The following is a 20,827-nucleotide window of genomic DNA, read 5'->3' on the forward strand; positions in this document are numbered from 1 at the left end:
GACCCTTTAAACTTGAAAAACATATTTAAACAATTAATATGCACAACAGTTATAGTAATAGAGGTTTAATTATTCATATGAATGATGTATATTTCACTGTGTAGAGAGAAGTGTAGGAGCAGTACTCTATCATTTAGCCCCTCCAGCCTCCACTACTGTAATTAGATTGTGGTTTATCTGGACCTTAATTACTAATCCACTCATAATTATGTTTCAAAAGCTGTCCCAGACTTCAGGCAATAACGCTTGTGTCAGCTTGCTGACAAAATCCTGTTAAATATCTTGAAATGAAACAAATCACTTGAGGGAATAAAACTGAAACTGCATTGTACAAATAAAGGCTGCATTATTTAATTCACAGGCTCTGCAGTTTTTAGATTTGCAGCAGAGTGAGAGAATGTTATGTCATTGTTATTGATAGGCAGTACCAAGACAGAAACAATGATCCCAATTCAGTTTTTTTTTCTCCTCATCTTTCTGTATATTTCCTTTTGAGATGCTGATCATTACACTTTAATGAATGGTAATGGGATGGCGAAACAGTCAGGGATTTTGGGCTGCTATATATAGAGGTCGTAAGTTCTCCTTAACACATCACGTAAGGTCAACAAATTCTTAATTATTTATGGTGCGCATTTAAAAAACATTGCACGATATACAGAGAGCACTCAAAGATTGTAATGTTTTAGCTCTTGTTGAGACTTTTTTTTTCTTCTTTCTGAAATCATCACTATTAGACTAAGCATAGAGCACAGCAGCCATGTCTTGGTAGGGTAGCACTCTTGTTTCTGAGTTGAAATTTGGAGGCTCAAAACTCCTCTTCCTCTGAAGAAAATTTAGGCTGATCCTCAAGTGCAGAATGGACAGAGTGCTACACAGTCAGAGATGTTAGTTTTCAGATGGAAAGTTAAATTAAAACCCAGTTTAACATTTCAGGTGGGTGTAGATGATGCTATTGGTCTTGAGTTCTCACTTGTGTCCTGGCCAAAATTTCACACTCAGTGGCTCAGTGGTTAGCACTGCTGTCTCAACTCCATGGACCTAGATTTGATTCCAGCCTCTGTGCAAACTCCACACAGTCACTATTCTCCCTGTGTCTGCGTAGGTTTCCTCTGGGTGCTCTGGTTTCCTCCCACAATCCAAAGATGTGCAGATGGACTGACTACAGGAAATACAGGGGTAGGATAGGGGAATGAGTCTGGGTGGGATGCTCTTCGGAGGTCGGTGTGCGTGAATGGCCTGCTTCCAACACTGTAGGGTCTCTGATTCTATTAAATAGATTATCTGGTCATTACCTCATTGCTGAGAGCTTGCTTCTCTTAAAGCGGCTCCTGACGTTGTTACAACAGTGATTACACTTCAAAAGTACTTTATTGACTATAAGGTATTTTAGAATGTCCTGACATTGTGAATGGTACAATATCAAATTGACATTTTATTTTCTTAATGGGGGCTGTTTTGGCCATTTCAGCTACCATAGGTATATGGTATAATACCTATAATCAATACCTAACACTATAATCAATTGACTTAATGTCAATAATAATAAGGAACAATATTTTCTCATAAATATAATTGAAAATCAATTTCCCATATTAATTGAATTAAAACAAAAATGGAAAATGTAAAGCGCTTCACATCCAAATTATCACAGTTCTAAACAGCAGAATGATGGCATTCAATGCAAAAGGTATAGAGAAAATAGAAGACGACTCACTGGGATCAATGCTGACTGACTATCAAAAACACAGTCACTGAGTAGGCATTTATTACATTACATTCCTAATGACCGTTCACAAACATGGACATAATTTTGTCCATGAGAAATGGAAACAAATGCAAGAATAAAGCATGGACAATATGTATTTAGATAGCACCTTCAAAATAATAAAACAATAAGGCAGACCACACATTTGGCCAGATATTCCTCATTCTGTATTTGATTGTAATGAAGCACAATGTATAGAGGAAGCAGAAGTAGAAGGATCCGAATCAGTCACAGACGCAGCTTCATTCTTGACACGTAAAGCTAAATTGGTCAGTAATCAGGTTTGATCAATTGCTATTTGGGGTCCTCTCCATCCTTGCTACTTTTGACTATTCCACTCTGGTGTACCTTTATGCTAAAACCTATTAAGTGTGCAATCTGTCCCAGCATGTTTAATTTGGGCAAAATGTGTTCTGACAAAAGTTCAGAATGGCAGCAAATCATGACTTACCCAGGAAACTGTGGGCTGGTTTCTCTTCAACTACACGAATCCTCCTGGCACCAACAGGGATCACAGTAGCTTCAACGTAACCTATGGCAACAAAAGTTAAATAGATCAGGAATGTTTTGCTAGAATGGCATTCAGTGGCTTCCTTTACAATGTATTAATCCAGCCATTGTAAAATGAATCAGCAGTCTAAATTATATAAAGAATTCACAAACTGTACAGCTTTTAGATACTGACCAATTATGTCGGTTTAAATCTGAAGAGTGCTGAGACTCTTTCAAAATGCAATTTGATATCACATTGAGAAGATGCAGCTCAGCAGGAGGGAGCTGTTAACTAAAGAAAATTTTCAGCACTTCAGAGTCAGTAGCTCCTCAGACATTCAATTGCACATGTTCTAGCAAACTCTAAGAGGTATGAGTGGTACTTCAGACTGTCTACACTGTTTCGAATGGCACATAATCTGTTCCTCAATTCTTATTTAATTTGTTCTGAGGATGTGGGTGACACAGACAGACAGGCATTTATTGCTCATCATAAGCTGTCCTAAGATAATAATGGAAATTCCTCATATATTTAATTTAGAAATGAGCCATATTTAGTTAACTGTGTAACAGTGCCTGAACATCTATCTAATAGTGATCATAAAATTATCAAATTCAACATAATATTTGTAAAGTAGAAGTGAGAAGCAACTATTAGGATTCTAGATTAAGGGAAGACTAACTTCAACGCAATGAAAACACGTGATCCACAGTAATAAAGAGCAATACACTGCAGATTCTAGAAATCTGAAATAAAAACAAAAGTAATGGAAAATCCTAACAGTCTCTGTGCAGCACATGCAGTTTCAAGAAGAATAAAATTAACTCTGTCTCTGTCTTTCAACAGATGCTACTAGAACCACATAATTTCTCCAGCAATCTGTTTTTATTAAGATAGTCCACAGTAAACAAGGTAAATATGTTAAAATAAAACAAAGAACTATAGACGTTGGAAACCAGAAAGAAAAAACAAAAATTGCTGGAGAACCAATGGCAGTATGTGTGGGAAGAAAGCAAAGTTACCATTTCAAGTCCAGTTACCCTTCTTCAGAACAGTTCTCCAGCAATTCCTATTTTTGTTTGGGCAAAAATGTTAATGGGTTAAAACCTCATCAGTGGTTTTTGAAAAAAGACTAACGTAATACTGACCAGTTTATATACTAAACCTGACTTCCATGGCCAACTCATTGTCTCAGCCTGCTCCTGCCCCACTTAACTCATCTCTGTATACCGTGACACGGTCCTGTCCCCCTTAGTCCAAGAACTCCCCACCTACGTTCAGGACACCACCCACGCTCTCCACCTCCTCCATGATTTTCGCTTACCTGGCCCCCAATGCCTTATCTTCGCAATGGACATCCAGTCCCTATACACCTCCATCCCCCATCACGAAGGCCTCAAAGCCCTCCGCTTCTTCCTTTCCTGCCGACCCAACCAGTACCCTTCCACTGACATCCTCCTTCGACTGACTGAACTGGTCCTCATTCTGAACAACTTCTCTTTCCAATCCTCCCACTTCCTCCAAACCAAAGGAGTAGCCATGGGCACCTGCATGGGCCCCAGCTATGCCTGCCTCTTCATAGGATATGTGGAACAGTCCATCTTCCACAGCTACACTGGCACCACCTTCCACCTTTTCCTCCACTACATCGATGACTGTATCGGTGCTACCTTGTGCTCCCATGAGGAGGTTGAACAGTTCATCCACTTTACTAACACCATCCCCCCCGACCTCAAATTTACCTGGCCATCTCAGACTCCTCCATCCCCTTCCTAGACCTCTCCATTTCTATCTCGGGCGACCGACTCAACACGGACATTCACTATAAACCGACCGACTCCCACAGCTACCTAGATTACACCTCCACCCACCCGGCCCCCTGTAAAAACGCCATCATATTCCCAATTCCTTCGCCTCCACCGCATCTGCTCCCAGGAGGACCAATTCCAATACCGAACAACCCAGATGGCCTCCGTCTTCAAAGACCGCAATTTCCCCTCAGACATGTTTGACGATGCTCTCCACCGCATCTCCTCCATTTCCCGCTCCTTCACTCTTGAGCCCCGCCCCTCCAATCGCCACCAGGACAGAACCCCACTGGTCCTCACCTACCACCCCACCACCTCCAGATACATCATTCGTCATTTCTGCCACCTCCAAACAGACCCCACCACCAAGGATATATTTCCCTCCCCTCCCCTATCAGGTTCCGGAAAGACCACACCCTCCACGACTCCCTTGTCAGGTAAACACCCAAACCTCCACTCCCGGCACCTTCCCCTGCAACCGCAAGAAATGCAAAACTTGCGCCCACACCTCCCCCCTCACTTCCCTCCAAGGCCCCAAGGGATCCTCCCATATCCGTCACAAATTCACCTGCACCTCCACACACATCATTTACTGCATCCACTGCACCCGATGTGGCCTCCTATACATTGGGGAGACAGGCCACCTACTTGCGGAACAATTCAGAGAACACCTTTGGGACACTTGCACCAACCAACCCAACCGCCCTGTGGCTGAACACTTTAACTCCGCCTCCCACTCTGCCAAGGACATGCAGGTCCTTGGCCTCCTCCATCGCCAGACCATGGCAACACGACGCTTGGAGGAAGAGCGCCTCATCGTCCGCCTAGGAACCCTCCAACCACAAGGGATGAATGCAGATTTCTCCAGCTTCCTCATTTCCCCTCCCCCCACCTTTTCTCAGTCCCAACCTTCGGATTCAGCACCGCCTTCCTGTCCTGCAATCTTCTTCCCGACCTCTCCGCCCCCACCCCCTCCCCAGCCTATCACCCTCACCTTAACCTCCTTCCACCTATCGCATTCCCAATGCCCCTCCCCCAAGTCCCTCCTCCCTACCTTTTATCTTAGCCTGCTTGGCACACCCTCCTCATTCCTGAAGAAGGGCTCATGCCCGAAACGTCGATTCTCCTGCTCCTTGGATGCTGCCTGACCTGCTGCGCTTTTCCAGCAACACATTTTTCAGCTCTGAGGTGTAAGGGGTCTACTTATCCAATATAAACAGATCTTAGGAGATAGCAACCTAAAACTATTACAGAAAGCATGAAAAATGCCAAAAATAACATCAATCTCGGCAAAGAGACCTTGGAGTGTAGGTTCATAGTTCCTTGAAAGTGGAGTTGCAGGCAGATAGAATAGTGAAGGCGACCTTTGGTACACTTGCCTTTATTGGTCAGTGCATTGAGGAGAGGAATTGAGAGGTCATGTTGCGGCTGTACAGGATATTTGTTAGGCCATTTTTTTGGAATACTGTATGCAGTTCTGGTCTCCCTCCTATAGGAAGGATGTTGTGAAACTTGAAAGGATTCAGAAAAGATTTACGAAGATGTTACCAGGGTTGGAGAGTTTGAGCTATTGACAGAGGCTGAATAGGCTGTGGCTATTTTCCCTGCAGTGTTGGAGGCTGAGAGGTGACCTTATAGAGGTTTACAAAATCATGGGGGCAGGGGTAGGGCAAATAGGCAAAGTCTTTTCTCCTGAGTAGAGGAGTCCAGAATTAGAAGGCATAGGTTTAAGGTGAGGGGGAAAGATTTAAAAGGGGACTAAAGGGTAACTTTTTCACGCAAAGGAAGTGGAGGTTGGTAGAATTATAACATTTAAAAGGCATCTGAATGGGTATAGGAATAGGAAGGGTTTGGAAGGAGATGGGCTAAATGGTGGCAAATGGGATTAGATTTGTTTAGGATATCTGGTCAGCATGGACAAGTTGGACAGAAGGGTCTGTTTCCATGCTGTACATAAGTCTAAATAGGAAAGCTACAAAGAATGCCAAAGGATGACAACGAAGATACTACTACCTACAAAGAGTTTAAAAACAACTTACAATAAATATCAAAATCAATACAATTTTTTTACATTTACAATTAGAATAAAGGGGGCAGTCAGGATATTAATGATATTGTCAAGGACCACACATGGTCAAGGCGGCATAAAGCGTGCTTGTCTTCATCAATCAAGGCATAGAGTATAAAAATTGGTGTCATGTTGCAACTGTATAGAACTTTAATAAGACCAAATTTGGTATATTATGTATAGTTCTGATTGCCACACTACAAAAAGATGTGGAGGTTCTGGAGAGGGTACAGAAACAGTTTACCAGGCTGTTGCCCAGTGGGTATTAGCTATGGGAAGAGATTAGGCAAACTTGGTTTGTTTTTACTTGAACAAAGGATTAGGGGCACCCTGACAAAATTTACAAAATTACAAGAGGCATGGATAGGAATGAGTAGTTAGCATCTTTTCCCCAAGGGTAGAAATATCAATTACTAGGGGATATAGGTTTAAGATAAAAATGGGTAAGTTTAAAGGAGATGTGAGAGGCAAGTTTTTCACACAGAGGTTAAAAAGTGCCTGGAATGCACTGCCACAGGGGAGCAGGTGGAAACAGATACAATAGCAGCGTTTAAGAGACATCTTGACAGATATATGAATAGGGAGGGAAAAGAGGGATATGGACCATGCAGAGACAAAAGGTTTTTAGTTTGGAAAGGCATCATGTGTCGGTGCAGTCTTGCTAGGCCAAAGGGTTTATTCCTGTGCTGTTCTGTTCTCAGTATTTTTCGGAAGGGAGTGACATATATCTTGAAGAAATATTTCATCTCAGTATTTCCAGCAAAGGAAGAGATCAGTATGTTAGAAATACCACAGGGCTGTCCATGGCTGCAAGTGATATACTGCAAGAGTATATCCAAAGTATCTGGAGTAAGATAACAAACAAAGGCTCTTGTGAAATGTATACAATGGGCCTTATGGAACAGAAACAGATGTAGCTGTTGTGCTGAGACAATTAGAGAAAGTACAGCCTTAAGGAATGTGGGTAGAAAGCTCCATACCATGCTGGTCCAAAATTTGATGAAACGTTGATTATCCTGCTCCCCGGATACTGCCTGACCTGCTGTGCTTTTCCAGCACCACCCTCTTTCTTCTATGGGCCAGCCAATTCTGTATCCAGATTTCCCTGTATCCTATGACTCCTTACTTTCTGAATAAGCTTACCATGGAGAATCAAAGAAGGGCTTATGCCCGAAACGTCGATCCTCCTGCTCCTAGGATGCTGTTTGACCTGCTGCGCTTTTCCAGCAACACATTTTTCAGTTCGAATCTTATCAAGTGCCTTGCTAAAATCCATGTACACCACATCCACTGTTCTGCCTTCAATGTGCTTTGTCACATCCACAAAGAATTCAGTAAGGTTTGTGAGGCACAAGTTCCCTTGATCAGTCCTACCCTCTCTCTCTATGGCCATCCTCTTGTTCCTCACATAAGTGTAGAATGCCTTGGGGTTTCCTTAATCCAATCCGCTAAAGCTTTTTCATGCCCCCTTCTAAGTCCATTTTTCAATTCCTTCCTGGCTACCTTGTAGCCTGTTAAAATCCTGTCTGATTCTTGCCTTCTCAACCTTAAGTAAACTTCCTTCTTCCTCTTGACTAGATGTTCCACATTTCTTGTTACCCAAGGTTCTTTCAGTCTTCCATCCCTTCCTTGCCTCAGTGGGACAAACCTGTCCAGCGCTATCAGCAAGTACTCCCTAAACAACCTCCATATTTCCCTGTGAACATCTGTTCCCAATTTAGGCACTTCAGTTCCTGCCAATGTAACTCCCCCTCCCCCAATTAAATACTTTCCCATACCATCTGCTCCTAGCCCTTTCCATAAGTAGAGTCAAGGTCAGGGAGTTGTGATCATTATCATTGAAATACTCCCCCACCCAGAAATCTAACACGTGCCATGGTTCATTGCCAAGCACCGAATCCAATATGGCCTCCCCTCTAGTAAACCTATCTACATATTGAGTCTTGAACACACCTAACAAAAACTGCTCCATCCCAACTATTTGAAGTATCGACGTTCCAATCAACATTAGGGAAGTTAAAGTCACCCATGACAACAACCCTGTTACTTCTGCACCTTCCCAAAATCTGCCTCGGAATCTGCTCCTTCATGTCTCAATTGCTATTGGGGGGTCTGTAGAAAACTCCCAATAAAATGACTGCTCTTTTTGTGTTTCTGACATCCACCCATACTGACTTTGTAGGCAAACCTTCCTCGACAACTTCCCTTTCTGTAGCTGTGATACCATCCCTGATTAGCAAATCCACTCCTCAGTCTCTTTTATCTCCCTCACATTCCTTTTGAAACATCTAAACCCAGGAACATCCAATAACCATTCTTGCTCCTGTGATATCCAAATCTCCGTAATGGCCATGCTTGCATGTGGTTAGCACTGCCGCCTCACAGCGCCAGGGACCTGGGTTCAATTCCAATCTTGGGTGTGGAGTTTGCACATTCTCCCAGTGTCTGCATGGGTTTCCTCTCACATTTCAAAAGATGAATTGGCCAGGTGAATTGTCATGCTAAATTGCCCAGAGTGTTAGGTGCATTAGTTAGGGGTAAATGTAGGGAAAATGATTCTTGGTCAGTGTGGACTTGTTGGGCTGAAGGGCCTGTTTCCACACAGTAAGAAATCTAATCTAACCTAAACAAAAGTGTTTCAACCCATCACACTGACTGCATCTTTGCCCTGTCAAATGCCTATCCCTCCTCACAGACTCTCCGTATGCTATATCTGGCTGCTCACTACCTACTCCATCAACTAATCCATAACTCCAATTCCCACCCCCCTGCCAATCTAGTTTAAACCCTTTGGAAGAGCTCTAGCAAACCTCCTGCCCAGGATATTGGTGCCCCTCTAATCCAGGTCCCACCTTCCTTGGAAGGTACTCCAATGATCTACGGATCTGAAGCTCTCCCTCCAACACAAGCCCTGCAGCCACAAGTTCAGCTGCACTCGCTGTCTATTCCTAGCCTCTCTAGCCCATGGCACCGCTAGCAATCCTGAGATTACTACTCTACTCGTCCTACCTTCTGGCCGTCAACCTAACTCCCTATATTTTCTTTACATCCCTCATCCCTTTTCCATACCTATGTTGTTGATACCAATGTGTACACTGACTTCTGAATGCTCTCCCTCTCCCTTAAGAATCCTGTAGACTCGATCTGAAACATCCCTGACCTGGCACCCTGGAGGCAACATACCATCCCGGCGTCTTGTTTGCTACCACAGAATCTTGTCTGTTCCTCTCTCGATTGAATCTCCAATCACTATCACTCTTGTATTCTTCCCCCTTCCGCTCTTAGCCAGGTTCAGTGCCAGAAATGTGGCTGCTGTGGCTTTCCCCTTGTAGGTCCACCCCTCAACAGTATCAAAAACAATCTCCTTATTACTGAGGGGAACGGCCACAGGGGGTCCCTGCACCATCTGCCTATTCCCATTCCCTCTCCTAACACTCACTCAACTACCTTCATCCTGTAGCTTAGATGGGACACGATATAATATGTCAGATGTGGCACATATACCAGGGAACAAAGACTGGAGTGATGACAGAACAGATGTGAATGCATGGCTAATAGTACATCTGGGCAAAGATGTTGTACGTGTACAGTCCTCTACAGGCACATTTGTTAAAAGTTTATCGAAAAAGGAGGCTGAAAAGAGAGACAGATGCATTTTTGGAGTCCTTTGTGCCCCTCTCTTTGGACAACGGACTATGGAATATGCAAGGGGGAAGGGAGCAGTGTTTGGGAATGTGGAGAGTGCCAGTATTATCATCCCCTGCTGCAACAACACCATATCCTCTCCTTTCTCTCACAACCTGGAAAAAATTAAGATGTCAGAAACCAGCAGAGGGACCAATTAATGGAAAATTCCTGCTGAACAATTAAGAGGTATGATAATGTAAAGCATGAAATTGTACTTGTGCTGATCAATATTTTGGGCATTCAAATGCCAGAGCATTGCTCAGCACAGTCAGGAAGTATGTATAAAATGTTAACCAATGTTGAATTATGTCAAGCTACAGATACACAAGGATCCACTAAATTTAGAGGACATTCCTTAGACACAAAGGGGAAATATTAAATGATATTGCAGCAAGAATCGATACTGGAACTTCAACAGCTAATTTTTTAGACATTCAGGGTGTAAATGTGTGTGGAGTAGTTCAGTAAAATCATAGAAGAAATAACAATAAAATTCTGAAGAGACCCTGAAAGATCAGATGGGGCTGTGTTAGAAAGGAATCTAAATACAAGAAAATGGGGCAGCCCTGATGGAGGTACACAAGACATGGCTATGGATGGTAGGCCAGTGAAAACATAACCTCAACCAGAACCAAAGCAGTCAATACCTGACTGGATTAATAGCAACAACTAGCACAACTAACCCCCCTGTCTAACACTGGATAACTGAAAGGCTTAAAAAGAGTGTAGTTGCAATGGTGAAGCCATTACTGGTATAGGGATGGTTTTTATGGTTGATCCAGAAACAGGGCCCTACTCCCACTATCAGATGGAAAATATAGGTGTTATATGGGAAAACAACTCTCTCCAATGCAACATCACAGACACAAATGGAATACATAGGAATAATACCTTATATTGAATCTCACTTGTAGGGTGTAAGTGAAAGAGGAGTAACACCAGACCAATGGGGTTGGGAGATGTCAATGAATGTTCAGAAGGATATTTCCTAGAAATAACCCATGTTACAGACACCGCTCAATCAGGATGTGGGGAACTAACCCAGAAACATCACACATATATGGAAGTTTATACTGTTCTGTCACACAAAGCATTATCTGGGTCAACATGACACCAATTGTTAAAGTTCACTTAAGAATGTAACTTTAAAAAAAGTCCTGCGATTTACATATGAAGGAACTGAAACCAACTTGTTCATTCTAAAAGATGAGAGACTTAACAAACAACCCAGGTCTTTTTCAATCTTTGATTTCATTTTCAATCTTTGATTTCAGTTACATCACACTGTAAACTTTTGCTAGAAATTCTGTTTCTTACAATTGTGTACTCCACCATCACCTGAAGAAGGAGCGGTGCTCCGAAAGCTAATGCTTCCAAATAAACCTGTTGGACTATAACTTGGTGTTGTGTGATTTTTAACTTTGTACATCCCAGTCTAACAACGGCATCTCCAAATCATAATTATCACACACCCCAAATTCTACTTCACACCTCACTTGCCAGTTGCTGTAGTCAGGCTGGAATTATGCTGGAATCCAGCAACAAGAAAAGGAAGTGCTCAAGCTATCTGACACACTCTATGATGACCTCATGGACTATAAGGAAGTAGGATCAGCTCTCATCCCACACTCAAATGAGCAATTGAGGGAAATTAGGCAAAGGATAGGTCAAACAGTCAAGTTCCACCACTAGTTGTAAAAAAAAAGACATTCTTGAAGAAGATACACAACTGGAATGTCAGGAAGAGAAATGGTGGAAAAAGGTGTGGGAGTGAGGAAGAACTTTAGTATACACTCCTGGATCAGCATTCCACAAGTAGTAGTAGGAATACAACTGGTATTGGCTCTGACAAGGGGAATAATGGCCTGTAGGTCCTGTAGGCAATATGGGCAGACAAAAAAGCACAGGCCCTAGTAAAAGACAGCAGGAAAGGCTGACAATAGTAGGTCATACCGATTTGATTCTAATTGGCTGGAATTCTTCAAATCAGGTGACTGGCCAGCATGACTGAGACAAGGACTACCGAGAGAAATAAATTGAACAGTAGGCTTTCTAGGTAGCCCTGAACCTCCTGGTGCATGAGATCAGGCTTCTGTACCTTCCACTTGATGGAATAAGTTGTAGGAGATTATTACTGGGGTGCAAAGTATCTTTGATGAAGTTGGCATCCTTTCTGGGGCAGCGAGCCGTGTAAATGGAGCCAATGGATGGAAAGCTGGCTTCCGTGATGGCCTGATGAAGGGCTTATGCCCGAAATGTCAATTCCCCTGCTCCTCGGATGCTGCCTGACCTGCTGTACTGTTCCAGCACCACAGTCTCGACTCTGATCTCCAGCATCTTCAGTCCTCACTTTCTACTGGCTTCCGTAATAGCCTGGTCTGTGCACACCACTATCTCTAGTTTCCTACAATCCTGGGCAGAGTAGTTGCCATAGTTATGCACCCAGACAGTATGCTTTCAATTTTGCATCTATCGATGTTGGTGAGGTTCTTTATGGAAATGTCTGAGGAATTTCCTGAGCTGCCTGAGGAAGGAGAGGTGTTGTTGTGCCTTCTTGACTGTCACAAGAACATGGGAAGACCAGGACATGTCGTCGATTATCGTCACTCTGAGGAAGTTGACACTCTCCACCCTCTTGACCTCAATTCTGTTGATGTAATGGGGGGGGTGTATTCTCCTCCTTTCTTACTAAAGGCAGTGATCAGTTCTTTAGTTTTGCCGACGTTGGGAGAGAGGTTGTTCTCAATGCACCACATCATCAAACCCTCCATCTCCCTTCAGTATTTTGATGCATCGTTGTTGGATATTCGTCCTACTACAGTGATGTGTTCAGTGAACTTAGAGATGGCGCTTGTTCAGACTTGGGCAACACAGTCGTGGGTGTACAGGGGGTACAGTAGGGGGCTGAGGACATATCCTTGGGGGTCAAGTGTCAAGTGTTATTGTGGAGGAGGTGTAGTTACCTATCTTCACTGATTGTAATCTGTGGGTCAGAAAGCTGAGGATCCAGTTGCAGAGACCTGGTTCACGAAGTTTTGAGATCAGTCTAGAGGAGATCACAGTTTTGAAGGCGGAGCTGTAGTCAATGAGCAGGAGTCTGACATAGGTGTCCTTGTTGTCCAGATACTTCAGTGATGAGTGCAGGGCTAGAGATATGGCTTCCACTGTGGTCGCCTCCGTGCCGCTGGCATTCAGCTCAAACTGAGCATAGAAAGCATTGAGTGCTTCAGGGAAGGGTGTGTCTTTGTCTGCTATCTTACTCTGCTTCATTTCGTATTCTGTAATGTTGTTCAGGCCTTGTATAGGTGGCAGGCATCTGTTTGGTCGGTATGGGCTGCTAATCTGGTCCGGTATTGCCTCTTGCCATCCCTGATAGCTTTGCAGACATCATATCTGGATTTCTTATATCGACGTGGGTCATCCGACTTGATTGTTGCATGTCTGGCCTTCAGTAGATAGTGGATTTCCAGGTTCATCCATTGTTGATGTTTAGGGAACACTCGGATTGACACCTTTGGTACACAGTCCTCCACGCATTTGCTAAGGAAATCTGTGACAGCAATGGTGTACACGCCTAGGTTTTCCACTGAGTACTTGGACACCAGATCATTGATTTCAAGCAGCTCCAGAGAAGGTCTTCCACAGCCTCAGACCAGCATTGTAGTTCCTTTTGTGAAGGGTCCTCCTGTTTCAGCTTCCGCTTCTGCTTGTAAGCTGGGAGGAGGAACACAGAGCTGTGATCTGATTTCAGAAGTGTGAGCAGGGTCTGGAGCTGTTATTAGATTATTGAATGGTGCTGATCTTGTCAATGTTGATGTCGCTTGTATGTCGTGTGCCTTTGTCTAAATCTTTTGTTCTGTCCATCTTTGCTTACTATGATCTACCCGTACTACTTGTAATCAAAGCTTTTCACTGTACTTCAGTCCATATGACAGTAAATCAATCAATCAATCAATGGGGGAGACTGTTAGGGCTGAGTCTGTTTGAAGCTAAACTATAAGCTAGTGTAATTAGCTGCCTTCATAGAAAATCCCATTACTTTGGTAAACACTAAGATAACACATAAAGGGTCTTGAACAGAGGGGGCTGCTGAGAGGTGACTGAGGAGGATTCTGGGACAGGTTGGCTCAGTCACCAGCAAATACCCAGGAGTGAATAAAATAGGAGCAAGCTATAGCACAGCAGCCAGTTTTGGAATGGCTTTTTTTGTGAGGGGCTGCTGGAGGTTTAAGTGTAGGCTTCGGTGTGAAGGGCAATCAGCCACAAGGTAAGGCAGTTGGAGGAGGAGTGAATTACTGCAGCTGCTGAAGGCATGAGGGCAAACTGAACCATGACACCACAGCTAGCAAATAAATGAGAGGCTGGTGACTGGTAAATAGTTTTTCTTTTCTCTTACTTTCTCTTGGCTTTGCAGTTGTTGTTAATTTAAGTGTTAAGTCATGGTAGGAGATCCCAGACCTGTGTCATGCTCCTCCTGTGTGATGTGAGGATTCCGGGACCCTTCCAATGCCCCTACTCCTTCTCATGCCGCAAGCATATTCAGCTGCAGCTCCTGTCCGACCACTTGACAGCTCTGGAGCTGTGGCTGGATTCACTTTGGAGCATCTGCAAGGCTGAGGGAAGTGTGGATAGAACGTTCAGTATGTTGGTCACACCGCAGATAGAAATTACTGAGGAAGATAGGGAATAAGTGACCACCAAGCAGAGAAAGAGTGGTATGGTCGTGTAGGAGTCCCCTAAGGTCATCTCCCTCCAAACAGATAAACCATTTTGGATACTGATGGGGAGATGGCTCACCAGAAGAAGGCAGCAACAGCCGGGTTCATGGCACTATGGCTGGCTCTGCTGCATAGGAGGACAGGAGAAAGAGTGGCAGAGCGATAATGATAGCAGATTCAATTGAGAGGGGAATAGATTGGTGTATCTGGGGCCACCGAGAGTCCAGGACAGTATGTTGCCTCCCTGGTGCAAGGGTCAAGGATAGCTTGGAGCAGGTGCAGGACATTCTGGAGAGGGAAGGTGAACAGCCAGTTGTTGAAGTGCATATAGATATCCAATGATGTAGGTAAAAAAAACAGGGTGAGGTCCTACAAGCTAAATTTAGTGAGTTAGGAGTTAAACTAAAATGTAGGACCTCAAAGGTCGTAATCTTGGGATTCCTATCAGTACCATAAGCTGAGTCAGAATAGGAATGGCGAGATAGCTAAGTTAAATACGTGGCTTAAGGAAAGGTGCAAGAGGGAGAGATTCAAAGTCCTGGGACATTTGAACTGGCTCTGGGCTTGCTGGGACCAGTATAAACTAGGACAGGACTGGAACCACTGTCCTAGAGGGAGTGTTTGCTTGTGTTGTTGGGGAGGATTTAAACTAATATGACAGGGTGATGGGAACAAATGCAGGAAGTCTGAGGGAAGTAAAATGTGGACAGAAACAAAAGACGCAAAGGGGAAAAGTGCAAGTGGAATGCAGAGAAACCAAAGAGAAATATCAAAAAGGGCCATGATTCTTCATATTTCTAAAAGAACAACAAATATCAAAAATAAACAAGCCTGAAGGCTCTGTGTCTCAATGTGAGAACCATTTGTGATAAGGTGGATGACAGTTATGAATGGAAATGATGTAATTGGGATCACAGAGACCCAGCTCCAGGGTGACCAAGGCTGGGTACTCAAAATCCATAGATATTCAATTTTCACGCAAGATAGACAGAAAGAAAAGGTAGGTAGGGTAAAATTGCTAGTTAAGGGAAGATTAACACAATAGTAAGGAAGGAAGGCCTTGACAATGTATGGGCAGAGCTGTGGAACACCAAAGCGTGAAAAAATTTAGTGGGACTTGTGTATAGACCACCAAACAGTAGTTGTGACGTTGGGGATGGTATCAAACAGAAAATTAGAGAAGTGTGCATTATTATGGGTGACTACGATCTCCATATTGATTGGACTAACCAAGCTGGTAGCAGCGACAACGATTTCCAGGAATGTATGAGGGATGATTTCCTCAATGAATAAGTTGAAGAAGCAACTTGAGAGCAGGCCATCCTATACACGGTATTGTGTAATGAGAGTCATAGAAATGTACAGCATGGAAACAGACCCCTCAGTCTATACTGACCAGATATCCCAACCCAATCTAGTCCCTTTTGCCTGCACTTGGCCTATATCCCTCTAAACCCCTCCTATTCATATACTCATCCCGATGCCTTTTAAATGTTGTAATTGTACCAGCCTCCACCACTTCCTCTGAGAGCTCATTCTATTCATGTTGGCCCTGATGTCCCTTTTATATCTTTCCTTTCTCACCCTAAACCTATGCCCTCTAGTTCTGGACTCCCTCATTGCAAGGAAAAGACTTTGTCTATTTATCTTATCCATGCTCCTCATGATGTTATAAATCTCTATAAGGTCAACCCTCAGCCTCTGACGCTCCAGGGAAAATGGCCCTAGCCTATTCAACCTCTCCCTATAGCTCAAAACCTCCAACCTTGGCGACATCCTTGTAAGTCGTTTCTGAACCCTTTCAAGTTTCACAACATCCTTCTGATAGGAAGAAGACCAGAACTGCACACAATATTTCAAAAGTGGCCTAACCAATGTCCTGTACAGCAACATGACCTCCCAACTCCTCCACTCAATGCTCTGATCAATAAAGCAAAACATACCAAACGCCTTCCACACTATCCTATCTAACTGTGACTCGACTTTCAAGAAGCTATGAACCTGCACTCCAAGGTCTCTTTGTTCAGCAACACGTGCTAGGACCTTACCATTAAGTGTATAAGTCCTGCTCTGATTTACTTTTCCAAATGCAATACTTCGCATTTATCTAAATTAAACTCCATCTACCACTCCTCAGCCCATTGGTCCATCTGATCAAGATCCCATTGTACTCTGAGAGAGGATTAATTACCAACCTTACAGTGTGAGATCCTTTGGGGGAAGAGTGACAATAATATTATTGTCCCCCTTTATTAAGGGGGAAGAATGACACAGTTAAATCTGAGACTAGGATTCTGAACTTCCAGAAAACTAACTTTGATAGCATCTGGCATACTTTGGCGAGGATAAATTGCCCAGTCATACTTAAGGGGTTGACAGTGGATAGGCAATGGCAGATATTTAAAGAACACATGGATGAACGACAACAATGTATATCCCTCTCTGGCGTAGGAGTAAAGCAGGCAAGGTGGCTCAACCATGGCTAACAAAGGAAATCAGGGATGCTGTTAAAGGCAAAGGGGAGGCATATAAACTGGCCAGATAAAGCAGGAAAATTCAAGGACTGGGAGAAACTTAAAATTCAACAGAGGAGGACAACGGGTTTAATTCAGAAGGGGAAAATAGAATACGAGAGTTAGCTTGCTGAAAGCATAAAAACTGAAGAGAAAAAGACCAGTGAAGGCAAATATAGGTCCTTTACAGTTAGACTCAGGTGAATTCATAACGGACAACAAAGAGAAGGCAGACCAGTTGAACAAATACTTTGGATTTGTCTTCACGAATGAGAACACAAATTAACTTCCAGAAATGCTGAGGGACAGAGGGTCAAGCATGAAAGGGGAACTGAAGGAAATCTTTATCAGTCAGGAAATGGTATGCGGAAATTGATGGAATTAAAACCCAATAAGTCCCCAGGGCCTGCTGCTCTGCATCCCACAGTACTTAAGGAAGTGGCTGTAAAAACTGTGGAAGCATTGATGATCATTTTCCAGCATTCTGTTGACTTTGGAAGAGTTCCAATGGACTGGAAGGTAGCCACTCTTTTAAAAGGGAGAGAGAAAACGGGGAATTATAGGCCAGTTAGGCTGATATTGGTGGTGGAGTCAATCTTTAACGATGTAATAACTAAGCATTTGGAAAGCAGTAACAGGGTGGGTCAAGTCAGCATGGATTTGGGAAATCATGCTTAACAAATCTTCTAGAATTTTTTGAGGATGTGATCAATAGTGTGGAAAAGGATGAACCAGTAGAAATGGTATATTTGGACTTTCAAAAGGCTTTAGACAAGATCCCACACAAGAAATTAGCCAGCAGAATTGAAGCTCATGGCATCAGAGGCAATATATTGACATGGATAGAAAACTGGTTGGCATATAGAAAGCAGAGAGTTGGAATAAACGGGTCCTTTTCAGAGTGGCAGGGAGTGACAACTGAGGTGCCTCAGGGTTCAGTGTTGGGACATCAGCTTTTCACAATATATATTAACAATTTGGATGAAAGAACCAAATGCATTATCTACAAATTTACAGGTGATACTAAGCTGGGTGGCAGTGTGTGCTGTGGGGAGCATGCTACAAGGCTGTAGGGTGACTTGGACAGACTGGCTGAGTGGGCGAATACTTGGCAAATGCAATGTAATGTAGATAAATATGAAGTTATCCACTTTGGTGGTAAAAAGAGCAAGGCAGATTATCTGAATAGTGGCAATTTAGGGAAAGGTGAGGTGAAACCAGATCTGGGTGTCATTGTGGAGCAGTCACTGAAGTTTGGCATAGAGGTATTGCAGGCAGTGAGGAAAGCTAATGGCATGCTAGCCTTCAGAGGGAGAGGATTTGAGTATAGGTGTAAGGATATCTTGATGCAGTTATACAGAACTTCGAGTATTGTGTGCAGTTTTGGTGTCCTAATCTGAGGAAGGACATTCTTACTATTGAGGGAGTCCAGCAAACGTTCACCAGACTGATTCATGGGATGGCAGGACTGACATATGAAGAAAAACTGGACCAAATGTGTTGTACTCACTGGAATTTAGAAGAATGAGGGAGGATCTCATAGACACATACAAAATTGTGATGGGACTGCATAGGTTCGATGCATGAAGAATGTTCTCAATGTTGGGGAAGTCTAGAATTAGGGATCACGGTCTAAGAACAAAGGGTAAGCCATTCAGGATTGAGATGAGGAAGAATTTCTTCACTCAGAGAATTCTGACTCTGTGGAATTCTCTCCTACAGAAACTTGTTGGGGGTAATTTGTTAGATATATATTGGGGCTGCATGGTGGCACAGTGGTTAGCACTGCTGCCTCACAGCGCCAGGGACCCGGGGTCAATTCCCGTCTCGGGCAACTGTCTGTGCGGAGTTTGCACATTCTCTCCATGTCTGCATGGATTTCCTCTGGGTGCTCTGGTTTCCTCCCACAGTCCAAAGATGCGCAGGTCAGGTGAATTGGCCATGCTAAATTGCCCGTAGTGTTCGGTGAAGGGGTATAATGTAGGGGAATGGGTCTGGGTGAGTTGCTCTTCGGAGGGTCAGTGTGGACCTGTTCGGCCGAAGGGCCTGTTTCCACACTGTAGGTAATCTAAATATTCAAGAGAGAGCTGGACGTGGCCCTTGCAACTAAAGGGATCAAGGGGTATGGAGAGAAAGCAGAAGTGGGATACTGAAATTGAATGATCAGCCATGATCATATTGAATGGTGGTACAAGCTCAAAGGGCAGAATGGTCTACTCCTGCGCCTATTTTCTATATTCATATGTATAGAATTGGCCTTGTGGAACAGAAGCGGATGCAGCTGCTTGTGTAGAGACAGTTAGATAAATTAAAGCCTTCAGGAATACTGGTAAAGGCTCGATACCAGGTTAGTCCAAAGTCTGTGTTCATCATGGGATAGAAAAGAACAGACTGACCATGCACTGATCACATGTTTACATGAGGTAAAAACAATGACTGCAGATGCTGGAAACCAGATTCTGGATTAGTGGTCCTGGAAGAGCACAGCAGTTCACTGCTGTGCTCTTCCAGCACCATTAATCCAGAACATGCTTAAATGATGTTAATTCTCTCACTAATTGGATGAGTTGTTAGATTATAGCTAGCCAAAATGGGCCGAGAAACTATATTTAACCTGCATATTTTCCTTTGTTCTGTGGAGAAGTCCCTGGACTGCCCAGAGGCTCTCTTCCACTGGGGTAAAACCAGAAGTGGACTTGGGTTTCAAGTGATTCATTAGTCATTCCATTCCATTATGATTTGCTAAAATGTTATCAGGAGCAGCAAGACATTAGAATAAACACAGAAAAACAACAGCAGTGAAGAAAATAATGGCACCAAAGAATGCCATATCCCCAGGGACAGAAGGTTTTCATCCCAGGGTCTCAAAGGAAGTAGGTGAGAACAATGGAAATTAACCAATATAATCTTCCAAAATGTTGTTTAAAATTTGGGAACCGTTTACTTGGATTAAATAATTGCATATGTCACTCCGCTAAGATGACAGAGAAAATCCAGGGGCTTGTAGACCAGTAGGCTAATGTATTATTGGGAAATTATTAGAGTATATAACGAAGACTGAACAATGAAAATGTTCACCTGATCAGAGTAAGAAGTATGGACCAGCAACAGGTAGGCAATACCTGATGAATCAGATTAAAGTGACTGAACTAGTGGATGAGGGAAAGTTTATGATGTTATTTAGATAGATTTCTCCAAAGCATCCAGTAAGGACACTCATAAGAGATTGTTAAATAAGGTAAGAGTCATGGAATTGAAGCAAAATTATTGATGTACTGAGGAAATTAGTTAAACAGCAGGAGACAGAAAGTAGGAATAATTGGCAGACATTCGAATTAGCAGGATGTGAAAAGTAGCAGCTTAAAGGACCAGTACTCAAATCTCAACTACTCAATGAGTGTTGTTGGAGCTGCATTAATCCAGACAAGTGAGGAGTATTCCATTATGCTCCTGATTTGTGTCTTATGGATGGTGTCAGGCTTTGAGGAAGCTGGTGAGTTGCTTGCTGTAATTTTCCTAGCCTCTGACCTGCTAGTGTAGTCATGGTATTTTTATGAAGAGTCCAGTTGAGCTTCTGGTCAATGGTAACCCCCAAAGTGTTGATAGTGGGGAATTTAGTGATTGTAACACTATTGAATGTCAAGGGACAGTGGTTAGATTGTCTCTTATTGGACACAGTCATTGTCTGGCATTTGTGTGGTGCAAATGTTGCTTCCCACTTGTCAGCCCAAGCCTGGATATTATGTTGTACACATGTACACACAATCTTACA

At 43.2% G+C, this 20,827-nt stretch overlaps 1 protein-coding gene across 2 annotated transcripts in view; it reads right to left on the bottom strand.

Annotated features, from left to right (window-relative positions):
* The window catches only part of adamts17 (ADAM metallopeptidase with thrombospondin type 1 motif, 17), a 692,427-nt gene that overhangs the window by 173,070 nt on the left and 498,530 nt on the right, over nt 1-20,827 (bottom strand). For both annotated transcript variants that reach the window (XM_060853375.1, XM_060853373.1), the window contains one exon: nt 2,220-2,300. In XM_060853375.1, the coding sequence (XP_060709358.1) occupies nt 2,220-2,300 (81 nt within the window). The remainder of the gene's footprint in view (nt 1-2,219; nt 2,301-20,827) is intronic.

This window comes from Hemiscyllium ocellatum, chromosome 39 (genome assembly GCF_020745735.1).
Source record: "Hemiscyllium ocellatum isolate sHemOce1 chromosome 39, sHemOce1.pat.X.cur, whole genome shotgun sequence".
Taxonomy (NCBI): domain Eukaryota; kingdom Metazoa; phylum Chordata; class Chondrichthyes; order Orectolobiformes; family Hemiscylliidae; genus Hemiscyllium; species Hemiscyllium ocellatum.